This window comes from Patella vulgata, chromosome 4 (genome assembly GCF_932274485.2).
Source record: "Patella vulgata chromosome 4, xgPatVulg1.2, whole genome shotgun sequence".
Taxonomy (NCBI): Eukaryota; Metazoa; Mollusca; class Gastropoda; family Patellidae; genus Patella; species Patella vulgata.
In genome coordinates this window covers 25,579,364-25,592,976 of record NC_065882.2, presented here as the reverse complement: position 1 = coordinate 25,592,976, position 13,613 = coordinate 25,579,364, and the positions used below count along the sequence as shown (strand labels likewise).

The 13,613-nt window shown below is 34.8% G+C and overlaps 1 protein-coding gene across 1 annotated transcript in view; it reads left to right on the top strand.

The window, feature by feature from the left end:
• Window positions 1-1,050: 1,050 nt before the first annotated feature.
• The window catches only part of LOC126817556 (protein draper), a 19,337-nt gene continuing 6,774 nt past the window's right edge, over window positions 1,051-13,613 (top strand). The window contains exons 1-15 of the mRNA XM_050544618.2: window positions 1,051-1,171; window positions 1,296-1,469; window positions 2,422-2,577; window positions 3,810-3,983; window positions 4,741-4,887; window positions 5,316-5,462; window positions 6,049-6,222; window positions 6,828-6,977; window positions 8,153-8,329; window positions 8,681-8,830; window positions 9,429-9,605; window positions 10,205-10,351; window positions 11,046-11,222; window positions 11,917-12,063; window positions 13,005-13,145. Coding sequence (XP_050400575.2) covers window positions 1,391-1,469; window positions 2,422-2,577; window positions 3,810-3,983; window positions 4,741-4,887; window positions 5,316-5,462; window positions 6,049-6,222; window positions 6,828-6,977; window positions 8,153-8,329; window positions 8,681-8,830; window positions 9,429-9,605; window positions 10,205-10,351; window positions 11,046-11,222; window positions 11,917-12,063; window positions 13,005-13,145 — 2,143 coding nt within the window. The 5' untranslated portion in view covers window positions 1,051-1,171; window positions 1,296-1,390. The remainder of the gene's footprint in view (window positions 1,172-1,295; window positions 1,470-2,421; window positions 2,578-3,809; window positions 3,984-4,740; window positions 4,888-5,315; window positions 5,463-6,048; window positions 6,223-6,827; window positions 6,978-8,152; window positions 8,330-8,680; window positions 8,831-9,428; window positions 9,606-10,204; window positions 10,352-11,045; window positions 11,223-11,916; window positions 12,064-13,004; window positions 13,146-13,613) is intronic.

The window sequence follows — 13,613 nt, the reverse complement described above, 5'->3', positions numbered from 1 at the left end:
ATGATAGATGTGATAAGGTCACAGGTCAATGTCCCAATGGGTGTGCTGGTGAATATACTGGAATAAGTTGTAATATAAGTAAGTTTTATAGATTGAGTAGATCAAATAAAGTAAACATGAAAATAACTAAAGCACTGTTCTAGATATACCTTGTCTGTCACAAGACCAGATCGGTTGCAAGCCAAAAATAAGTCGCCCGCCCGTCGGTAAAGATTTACACTATTTGAGTATACATGTATATTGCGAGGTCTAATATCTGGTGGATGATGTAATTGCAGCAGTGTAAACTGTCAGTGTTCGTACGGCAACGACCAAAAGTTAAGACATATTGCCGATTTCACCATAGGTCACGAGATGTAAAAAGGGTTAGGGCACGTGGTTGTTGATGAGATTGTGGGTTAGCCCTAACCCAAACCCGTTCCCTATTTATATCTCGACGAAATTTGCAATGGGTCTTAGCTTCTGTCGGTACTTGACCCCGGGAAGATGCAAGTCTACAGGCTTCACAAAATTTAGGAAATTATTACGTTTTTATGTGGATGTATATTGTCATCGCCCCAGTATACCCGTCCGTCGTCCTTAATTTGTTTGTGGACACTCCACAGTTCACAATTTTTATCGTTATAAACATATATTTTAAGTTTCATCAAAATCGGATAAAGGTTGTGACCTCTAGGGTGTCCACAAGTTAAAAACGTGATTTTTCGTACAATCAGGGGCCAGAATCCATGAAGTTTCAATCCGATACATGGCAATATCGACAAGAACCGAGATCGTTTGGAGATAACCCTATATTTCAAGTTTCATCAAAATCGGATAAAAATTGTGACCTCTAGAGTGTCAACAGACAAATTGTGGACGGACGGACGGACGGACGGACAGGGGTGACGACAATATACGTCCACATGAAACACAACAAGCATTTATATGGAAAATAATCATATGAAGAGAATTGTAATAAGTTACGTAATGATAGAAAGTTGCTGATATCAGTATAATAATGTAATGTGTTTTGTTGTAGAATGTAATCAGACTATAAACTATGGAGAGGATTGTAATAAATTATGTAGTGATAGAAATTGTCTGATATCATCATCATCATGTGATATAAAGAATGGAACATGTAAAGGAGGGTGTAAACCAGGTTGGAAGGGTGACGATTGTAAACAAAGTAAGTTCTATAAGGTGTCAAATAAGGACGCCGTATTTATCTATAATCCTTTGCTATATTTCATAATTATTTGTTATATAACTTCTATTAAAATTAATCATATATGTTACTTATCTGTCTGCAGAATGCAATAACGAAGAAAGTACGGATGGGAACATTGCACTAACATACGGTCAGAACTGTTCAAACGATTGTGGGTTGCGACACTGTTTCAATTCCATGTCACTCTGTAATCACATTACTGGTAAATGTGATCAAGGATGTGCAGCAGGATATCAGGGTGATGATTGTACTCAAGGTAAATTTGCCGATTACAGTCTTGCTTATGCGAGCAGGGTATCAGTTGATTAAAGGGAATTTAAGTAGACCTATGAAAGTCAAACTGAAAGTTGCAGTTCATAATATTGAGACGCTCTGAAACCATCGCTAAAACTTTACAAAAGTTGTGTATGACTATGCAGATATTTGTTGCAATGTCTATTTTCTGTCTTGTCCGCAGGTTTATCTTGTAGATTTTTGTTTTGCGTGTAGTGCGGTCCTCCTGCACTTACTATTAGATAGTTGTAAATGACTAGGTGGGGCTTTCTAGCGGTCTTTAACATAATTAACAAGTTTTAATGATCTAACATACATACTAACCAGTAATGGGAACAGACCACTGACTGGAATCGCTTACCAGACATAATTTTAATTTCTGAAATGATTGTAGGCTTGACATTAATCGACACAAGGAAATCAACAACAACTCGTGGAGGCCAATAAGAATTTGACGTTGCAGTAAAGCGTTAGCAAAAGGGGTAAAAATCAAAATCAGTAATGTGCTTGTCCACCTCTAACAATCACAAATGCATGCAATGCCGCCGCATGGACGAAATAAGCCTCTTAATGGCTGCTTATGGGATCTTTCGCCACTCTTGTACAGTGTTATTTCCTTTGTACGGAGCTTTTGCGGTTGGGGACCGTGGGAGGCACGACGTCCAATATTGTCCCACAAAATATGATCGATTACAAGATTACCTTGCAGGATATACTTTCCGATGTTGTCTATTATATACAAAGTGAGCTATATCTTCTCGTTACATACAATCTGAGTAATAATATTGCCAGCATGATATGTGATGCTTTTGTTGAAAAATCTAGCCAATCTTTGCATATTATAGAGAATTATCCGTGTAATAGCAGAGTAAACTTAATATCGTGATTCTGTGGCACACCGATTTTATGTAAAAAAAAATAATCTATTTTTATAGACTGCATAGAATCTATAAACTATGGAATGGATTGTAATAAATTATGTAGTGATAGAAATTGTCTGATATCATCATCATCATCATCATGTGATATAAAGAATGGAACATGTGATGGAGGGTGTAAACCAGGTTGGAAGGGTACAGATTGCAGACAGAGTAAGTTGAATATTTATTCCATGGTAATCTTTATAAACGGATAACAGTAATTCCGTAAGAGAATAGTAAAAACTAATAAAACAGTTTATGAAAAGTCACTGTGCGTGATTCGCATATTTCGTTATATTAGTTTGCGCTAATATGTCCAAATTAAAGTAACGATGCGTCATTTTCGCTAAAATATCTATGCTTATTTCTATACTCAGATTGATTATTTGACATTTAATGAAGAAAACAAAGCCGAAATATTAACGCTAGATAATTTCCCGCCTTCGATTCAATTGGATTAAAATCAGGCTCATTAATAAGATTTCGCGAAACAGTAAAGATGGAAGTTGACGTTTTATTAAATGCCAACACGTCATCCGACAGTAAAAAAGACTTGTAATTGGCGATTAGCCTACTGTGTGATAAAAGTGTATCATTTACGTATGGAGCAGTATTGGTCTCCGGTATTATTCACGATTTGCTGTGTCGTATTTTTCGCGTTATGGTGCTAGTTCACCAGTGCATTTACCACTGCTGTTGGCATCTCTCATGGGAGGGTTGTCCACATTATCGCCCATCCTGGTAATTTTTTGGCCAGATTTGTAACCTTGGATGAGACATGTTTCCAAAAATGAAAAAGGAAATAGCCGGTCGTCATTCTGCGAACAACTTTTTCTAGGGTGGGTGACCTTGCAACATCGTTGGCAAAAGCGCGTACACCTCGAAGGGGACTATGTAGAAAAATAAATAGAAACCACCGAACTTTGTACAGGTCTTTCACAGATAGGCTTACGTAGCCAGCCCTCGTACATTTATTTTGGAGAGAGAGAGAGAGAGAGAGAGAGAGAGAGAGAGGGTCATTTCGGAACTAATGACAATATATAGCTTAATAATAGTTATCTCGTGACAATATATTTTTGTCATGGGGTTATGTCTTTCCCAGTGACTGGAATGAAAAATGAAATTACATTGAAATAAATAGGGATTAACATCCCACTTATCTGCTAATGAAGACGGGCATACACTATCAAATGTGCTAAGAGGTAAACATTCTGTCTGGTTCCAAATACCAAGGGTTCTTGTACGTGCACGTGTTTAGTCTTTACCGGAATATCGTATCTATGACCACTGCAGCTTATCAGATGTATCCTACCATTATCAAGTTCATTAAGTCTCCATGTGTGTTAATGTTTTTTTTTAATACATTACAAAATAATTAATATATTTTTTTTAATTTATGACAGAATGTAATGAGAGAGAATTTGATGGTAATGGTTATTACAACAAATACGGACCTAATTGTTCTAAAGATTGTGCTGTACGACATTGCAGTGGTTCCAAATCATCATGTGATCATGTGACTGGTAAATGTGATCTAGGCTGTACAGTAGGATATATGGGTGGTGATTGTATTCAAGGTAAATTTGTGGTCGCTCATAATTTGATGAACTATAATCAAACATGAATATTTTTATAATATCAATTTTATTAAAACACAACTATTAATATTATTCAAAACGTTTGTCTTGGAGGGCATTTCAAAACGAAAATGACTGATACTAAGAACATAAAATACCAGTCTGAGGACCAATGAAATCTCGTATAATATCGTCAGTTTAATAACTAAACTGACACAAGAGAGGACATCGTTTATATACACCTTTACCAAGCAAGACAGTTAGATGTACAACAAACTAACTAGGCATAGACTTACACATTAAGTGAAACGTTAAAAACACTTCTATTGGTGTATAACTTTGATTACACTAAACCTACACATACACTTGTAAAACTTACACTATACAGTTTAACTGTGGGTGGGGGTGGGGAGGGTCTAGTAGTTTAACGCTTTCCCGTGAAATCCCAAGGTCTGTCAATGGGTCAACTGGCGTGGTTTCGATACCTTGGTTGAAGAAAACAAGGAATGGGATCGCCTGCCCGACCTTGTGTGTTTTCTCCGGGTATTTTGAAATGAAATCGAACCATATGTTAGTCTCGAAATGACCTAGTTTGTTTCGAGTAGACTTTGAACCCCAATTTCTCTTTCTCAGTATAAAGGATTGTAACCGGTAGTCTGCACCAACTTGTATTATCCACAATATCCAGAGGAGGAGATATACATGTAAATGTGCCTGTCGTGATTAGAAACAATTGGTTTATGTTATTGTTTTGAAGGTTGTAATCAAGATATAAATTATGGACAGAATTGTAAAAAATCATGTAATAGTAGAAAATGTTTGTTAAAATCATCATGTGATCAAATGAATGGAAAATGTGAAGGAGGGTGTCAGCCAGGTTGGCAGGGTGAAGATTGTACACTGGGTAAGTTGAAAATGTCTTACCAGGTGGCCTATATAAAGACACACCTTCCACCCTACCATTAGTGGCGCGTCCAGTCTTTAACAGCAGTGACAGTTTTATACTATTCTAAAGTTTTGTTTTTTGAATAGTATAAAACAAACTAATTAATGATTAATATTAATGGCCACTATTCTTTGAAAGCAATGGGAATAATCCATGTCTGCTAGATGTGTTTGACAAATATTACCTGGGCTAATTAGATGTCAGACTTATCGTGAAACTTCTGCATCATGAAGACAATCACGATCAATCAACCAAGGACATGCCTCCATTCCTTCTTATTTGTAGATGTATAATGGGTATATGAAGTGAATTGCAATACAATGCTTAAAGATATAAACTGTCTGATATCATCATCGCCATTATATTATGTAAACAATTTGTTTTAGGTTGTAATCAGAATTCAAACTATGGGGAGAATTGTAATAAGCTATGTAAAGATAGAAACTGTCAAGGGTCGTCATCATGTGATATAGAGAATGGAAAATGTGATGGAGGATGTAAACCTGGTTGGAAGGGTAACGATTGTAGGCAGAGTATGTTCAATTGGCTATGCCTGTACATCAACATATGAAAATTTTAAGACCCGGTTAATTTAGAAATTTGTTGTTGACCAATTTGTAATAATTTAAATTTTTGTAAATTATTATTATAAAATTTAGTCTGTAGATTGTTAATTTGCGCCTGCTTAATTTTGGAAGTTGGAGGGGGGGGGGGGCGTCTGGTGAATCAGTCATTTTTAATTACTTCTGCGTTGTCTTCTGGGATATGTTTTCTTTAGTCACGACAAATGACGCTCGAAACCATTATGTCCATAGAAATCACGAGGGACATTGTGTCTTAAATTATATTTGATATTAGGATCACATTTGTTTTATATATATACATGTATTATGATAACATAAATCGTAATTTTACTTCCAGATGAACAAAATGGGTTGAAATAACCACAGAATATCAGTTCTCCATAAATATTCTCTAATATCTACCTTGCTCGCAAATGTCAGCAGTTGTTAAAATACGTATCATGCCTATAGGTTATATTTCCAATATAGCAAGAATAGTTTAGACAATCAGGCGTTAAAATAGTTATAATATATATTCTAATTTATAAATCCACAGAATGTAATGATGGAGGATTCCGTAATCGAACTTCTGGAATATATAGGTACGGCAAAGATTGTTCTAAAGAGTGTATGTCGCGTCATTGTCGACAACCTTCTTCATGTAACTATGTAACTGGTGAATGTGATCAAGGATGTAATGGTGGATATCATGGTGATGATTGTACTCAAGGTAAACTTACTGATTACATATTATATTATGTTTGTGATTGGTCAGTGTGATGAAAAAATAGTGATTTAGACCGTACTTAAAGTGACATCACAGATTATTTTGTAAAATATAAAATACGACAATAATGTTGAAAAGAATCAATGGTTTTGTGGAGCATTATATCAGTTAAAGACATAGTCGTAAATGATATTATATGCACCAAAAGTAAAGTACTAAAATTATGTAGTGGTTGTATACAATTTTCTGCCCAATGTTAGTTGGTGGTTTTACCCAGTGTAAAAGTGCTAATTACACAAGAAATTCTTTTAACAATAAATATAAATTCGCGGCGCTTGTAGGTCATATATTATTTTTCTTTCTTTACTGTAATAATAAGTAGTTAAGAAGTAACAGACGGAAATTGTGGTAGCTACAGGCTATAGAGACACGGCCTTTTTTAATAGAGTGAAAATTTAAAACAAAATGACATCCGTGAAGCTTATGTAGTATGGTTATTTTGTTGTAGAATGTAATTAGTCTGTAAACTATGAAGAGAATTGTAATAAGTTACGTAATGATAGAAAGTTGCTGATATCAGTATAATAATGTAATGTGTTTTGTTGTAGAATGTAATCAGACTATAAACTATGGAGAGGATTGTAATAAATTATGTAGTGATAGAAATTGTCTGATATCATCATCATCATGTGATATAAAGAATGGAGCATGTAAAGGAGGGTGTAAAACAGGTTGGAAGGGTGACGATTGTAAACAAGGTAAGTTCCAGCAATGGATGTCACCAATCAGGGGAACAGCTCTTACGCCATGTACGGTTTACATACATTTTATCACAAAATTCATCACATAGTTTTCAAAATTATTTCTCAGCAACACAAACCTTCGTCATTATGAGATGATACCTTTTCCAGTTACCACGGACAGATATATTTTTCATGTTTTGCGTGAAAATGTATATGTTACGGAAATACAGTATTGATAAATAAAACAAAATGTAAAACTTCCATTATTGGCTTAACGCCGACGGTTCAAACCTGCATAGGTATATTTTGGGCGGCCTCTTCAAGAAATAGGCGATTTGGAGGATGTCAAGAAATTGGCGATTTGGAGGATGTCCTAGATAACAGATACAATCAACGGAATAATTAAAACAGGTTGGTTTTGTGGATTGTCACTGTGAATATTCAAGTGGCCATGTTCATATGAACTATCATCACATTTAAAACACAATCTTCGTAGGTATAGACATTTGAAAACTGTTTCATATATTCTCCTTTTAAGACTTAAAAAGCCCAGGGATTGATGAAACACGTCTGCGAAGCTGGGGCCTGTTTCACAAAATTTTAACTAAGATAAAATCCAAATTTTAGTAATTTGATTGGATAATATTAGATTGGTTTTAGTGCTTAGCCAATCAAAATTGAAGTATCTACTAAAATTTGGATTTTATCTTTAGTTAATATTTCGTGAAACATGGCCCTAATAATTTATTGTCAATGTCCAAATCAGTATCGCGCAGAACGAATAGCATTTCGGTTGAATCGAATCTCTCTAATTTCGTTTTATCTCGATGGTAGTTTTTCAGGACACTTTCGGATCGTTCGATATCTAACAAAATGAGTCCTGTTACCAAATGGAAAAATAAATAGTTTGCTAATTCATAGAATATAACAATATGATAAAAACATTATCTCGATCTGTAGATGTGTCTATATTTTTTTCTTTAGCGTCTAATTGACAATAAGGTGGGTTATATTATTATGGCAACCACTTTTGTTTTATATTAATATGGTAATTTTACTTCCAGATGTATTTCAAATCTCCATAAATATGTAATCTTTTGAGTTTGCGTGAAAATATAATATCCTCCTGAGACTTGCTCTCCGAGTTGAAATAATTATAATGGCTTTAGATATGAGTGTTAATATTTTAGAGTGTAATGACGGGAAATTTAGTAGTGGGGATTCACGTGGAATATACAAGTACGGCAAAGATTGTTCTAAAGAGTGTAAGTCACGGCATTGTCGACAACGATCTTCATGTGATCCCGTAGCTGGTAAATGTGATCAAGGATGTAGTGCAGGATATCAAGGTGGTGATTGTACTCAAGGTAATTTTACTGATGACAGATTTATTTATCACTACAGGCCTGAATATATAGACACGGCTTCTTTTCACATGTTTATTCGTTTTGCTCAAATGTGACATAAAAGCTATAGATGCAGTTTCACTCAACTCTTTCAGACACAATAGTCTACAAAGTTGACGCCCCATTTCTTAGCAATGGAATGACAGAGTTGCCTCCTATTTTAATATAAATGCTTAGTTAACTCGCGGCCAACCGACCGACGAAAGCGCTATTACCTCTTTAACTTCAACTAGAATTAATAAACAAAAATTAAAACAACATTAGTTTGAATAGCAGCGTGCAATATACATAATGTAATGTGTTTTGTTGTAGAATGTAATCAGACTATAAACTATGGAGAGGATTGTAATAAATTATGTAGTGATAGAAATTGTCTGATATCATCATCATCATGTGATACAAAAAATGGTAAATGTGAAGGAGGGTGTAAACCAGGTTGGAAGGGTGACGATTGCAGACAGAGTAAGTTGAATATTGTCTTAAGTTAGATACATTTATTCATTATATATTATAAAGTATGTATCAGGCTTATATTAACATATTTCTATAGTATGATACAATAGTATTATATAAACATATTATTTCTATAGTGTAATATAATAATACAATACTAAACACAAAAACAATTAACATTTTAATTAAAGTGACGTTTCGTTGAACTTAATTGAAATAGTAATTGTGTTCCATATTATGTTTTTATGTTTATTACGTGTGTCAATTATTATTGTTAAATATCTCTCACAGTAGTTAAAATATGGATTAGGCTTATATAAACATATCTGTATGTTGTTATATAATAATACAGTAATTAAAACGTAGATTTGACGTCTATAGTGTAATATATTTCTTCATGTAATAATATTTTAAACAGTTGATAATATTTTTGTATGATAATATTTAAGAAGTGTAATATTATAACAATAATAGAGTAGTTAAACGTGTTTTTTTATCATTTTACTATAGTGTAATATATTTCTCCATGATGATATAATAATGTTTAATCAGACAGTTAAATAAGAACATGGAGTGTTAAAATGATGGTTGATATTTTAATCCACAGAATGTAATGATGGAAACTTTAGTAGCCAGACTTCACATGGTCAATACAAGTACGGAAAACATTGTTCTAAAGATTGCAAATCACGTCATTGTGTCAATTCAAGTTCATGTGATCATGTGACTGGTAGATGTGACGGTGGATGCCAAGCAGGATATCAGGGTAATGACTGTGTCCAAGGTAAATTTAAACGTTACATCATACATTATAAACAACAACCATATCAGGGTGATGAATGTACTCAGGTTGGGATGACTTATTACATAATCTGAAGAAAAAGCACAATAATCATGTTAAAAATTGTAGTTGTACCCAGGGATGAAGTACAGGATAGCGGGTGGGGATTTTACAATAAAACTATTAGAAATGGAATGGATTGTATTTTTCATTCCAATTGTTACGTTAGGTAATAAACCCATTCTTCATCAAATTCCAACTGCCAAGGGTTGTTTTACGTGCACATGAGCATCCATGACATGAGAGGACCAGGCTTGACAAATCCGAAAATTTCTTCTCGGCATACACTGGCAAGCTATATTATGTTTTATTAAGAACTAGCAGAATGCCCGGCTTCGCTCGGGGGTCATAACCCCGAAACCGGAAGTGGTAGACTAACGCCACCTGGCCTATGTTACTCCCCGGTCCGAGCTACCCCTATACCCCAAATTTCAGACTCGGGGCAGACCTAGGTAGCCGCCAACCCCGAACAGACAGACAGACAAACAGACAGACAAACGACAGTCACAAATATTAGTATAGATAATACGTTTTATTTGTAGAATGTAATCAGTCTATAAACTATGGAGAGAATTGTAATAAGCTATGTAAAGATAGAAACTGTCTAGGGTCATCATCATGTGATATAGAGAATGGAAAATGTGATGGAGGATGTAAACCTGGTTGGAAGGGTGACGATTGTAAACAGAGTAAGTTAAATGTCAGAGTGGAATTACTTTGTGTACTGAGTGGATTTGGAGCTATATACCTTATATGTTCGAATCAGCGGGTATAGACTAGTTAAAATGTGTGGCATTCCAATTCGATTTTGTGCTATTCACGTCCGGACGAACTAAAACGCCTTTGACCACGCAGTAAATAGGGGCGTTCGATGGCTGAATGGTTAGCGTGTGCGTTGTATCATAAGGTCTTTCATTGAGTCAGCTGGCGTGGTGTCGATTCCCCGGTTGTACGTGACGACAAGGAGTAGGGTCGCCTGTCCAACCTCGTGGGTTTTCTCCGGTTCCTCCGGTTTCCTCCCACTGCTACAGACCCCTACGCGCAAGCACATTATTAAAATAAAATTGAACCATATATGTTGGTCCCGAAACGACCTAGTTTGTATCGAGTGGACGTTTACACCCCCCCCCCCCCCAGCCCCCCCCCTCTCCTCCTCCTTCGAACCGTTCCACTAATATTCTGTTTTGTTCCTATTAAATGACACAGGGAACACACAATCTATTTAATATACATAAATATACAATACAAACTTTAAATTATTACCACATGTTCCTCTGTGGTGGAAAGCGTTCAGCACAACGCAAATTTTGGGAAGATCATTCTGTTTGATTTTATGTAATCATGGAATAATGCCTTTTTATTAGGTTATAATTATTTCTTCAGAGTGTAATTACGTCGATAGAACTAATGATGGTGTTTATTATGGTAACTACGGTGAATTTTGTTCAAATCGTTGTACTTTACGACATTGTCGAACACGCTACTCAACATGTAATCACATTACTGGTAAATGTGATCAAGGCTGTGTAGCAGGATATCAGGGCGACGACTGTACTCAAGGTAAAAAGACTGATAGATTTAATACAAATAAAGTGTATTACAAATTAACTGTATTGGGCCAGCATTTGAATTGTAAATGTGAGATTCGAGGTGATCAAATTCAATTTAGTAACTGCACAATTATAATTAGACCATGATGATAATAATAGCATAGAACTGGATTACATGGAAACAGTAAACAGTTATTTTGTAATGTAATCAATGTAATGTGATTGTGAAATTACCGATTACATGTATGTAAATGACTGCTAAAATCTAATGTGATAAACTGTGCAACCAGGATTCTGTTCATAGTTATATATAAACGTTGTTTTGTGGCTGGAAAATGAAAAATTTGAAGAAGAGATTGCATTCGGGGTAAAATCTTTCACAGTAATAATATTCAATAATATTTGTAGTTAATATAAAAACAGAATTACAATTCAATATTGGTCAATTTCAATCAATATTGATGTTGTTATCTTGTCGTGAAAACATAGTATCCTTATATCCGTTATTTTTAAGACTCAATTAACATTTTATAATCAGTACACGATTCTACAGTTTCGGGTATGATTCATAGACGACAATATAAAAAAGCCCTGTAGAATGGACTAAGCCACACGCCCTTTAAACATCGCCAAAACTATTATCAATTCCGTTGTAATATATATCACCAGCAGTCATATAACAAAGTGTTGCATTTTGTTTTCAGAATGTCAAACTGGTTACTATGGTGATTATTGTGAACAATCTTGCGATAATAGAAAGTGTAGAATACGTAATACTGAATGCAATCGTATACATGGATCATGTAATGAAGATTGTTTACCAGGTTATAAAGGTCTTGATTGTAGTCTTGGTAAGTATCGCCTTTACCCGTGGTCTTTGATTTGAATTTTGTAATATTCTTACCCAATCTGATTAAAACACAGATCCTATTTCGTTTCGTTTTTTATAGTTCAGAATTTCGTTTTACTACACAAGGATCTGGAAGAGCTGTTATATAACCCGCGTTCTGAATGATGTGAGAGATTAGCCAATGACACGGTCTGTTACGGCGATTTTTATTGTGGATAACCCACTACAAACATCAACGCTGATTAGTTAATCAAATGTCTGGTGTCATAGGGCCAAAAGCCGCACATAAGACCTCTGACGCGACCTTCCACTACAAGTGGTCAGATCATCATGTAGTGTAGGCCATCGAAAGTATAAAAAAACCGAAATGAAATATCTGTATTTTAATCAGATTGGTTTAATCAGATTCAATCTGCTTAATATTGATATGATTACTGTGTTCAGATTAGTAAGTCGTACAGCGCTATTAATTTTCACCTAATTCTCTAGCCTTTTACTTTAGTTTTCACTATGTTTTTACATTTTCGAATTCTTTTTCCGAACTTCAACCAAAATCTAGTCGCTTTCATACTCCTTCGAAACTGCTCGCTGTACTGCTCGCTCAACCAAATTTGTAGTGGTGCTTATACAGATTTGTTTAAATGTGTACTTGCTGGGTTCCATGTGGCGAAGCAAGAGCTTACTTAGAATTAGATATTTTAGACTTTTTATACACTAATTCCATTCCATTCAAATGTGGTATAGGTAAGCCTATTTTATTTTGGGTGGTGATTATTCAGATTGGATCAGATGAATTTGTTCTGGTCCATTGGGGCGATTTCGGATCATTTTTAAGATGAAAGTTTATACAGTTTCTTATTATAACTTATTTCTTAATTGCATGTACATAGTTTTACACAGCATTTACATAGTTGTCTATTTTATGGCCTATTTTATGTGCAGATTGTGAAAACTCGTATGGACAAGACTGCCAATATGCTTGTAGCGCCAGAAAATGTGCCAACAACTCAGGCTGTCCAAAAGAAAATGGAAGTTGTAATGGAGGCTGTAGTCCCGGTTACCAAGGAATAGATTGTAGTGAAGGTAATATTTATTGCACTAAATTGACACAACCAATTTTGTTTTACATAAATCAAACAATGACATTAATGTTGCAGTCCATAACCTAAACTACAGAGAATCTTATGGATAAAATAATAAATAAAGTTGTAATAAATATACATGTATTAGAATAGGATGTATGGAGTAGACTGTAATTAAAGATACAATTGGACAAAGAGCTATAATAGTTAAAAACTAGATGATGTCAAGGGAATATGCTGAAAATTTCAGTCAAATTGCTTTACTCTAAGCCGAGAAAACCTTATTTTAAAATCTTTGTTGCCTTGATTGTCATTGTTAGCGCAGTCACGATAATTAACAAAGTCTCGATTATCCAGTTTTGCGTTTAATCATCAACGGACGTTGAACAACAGACCGGATTTAAATCCAATGGAAATCGGATAGATAAGATGGCATGGAGAGTTGATTATGGTCTTTTTATGTTAATAA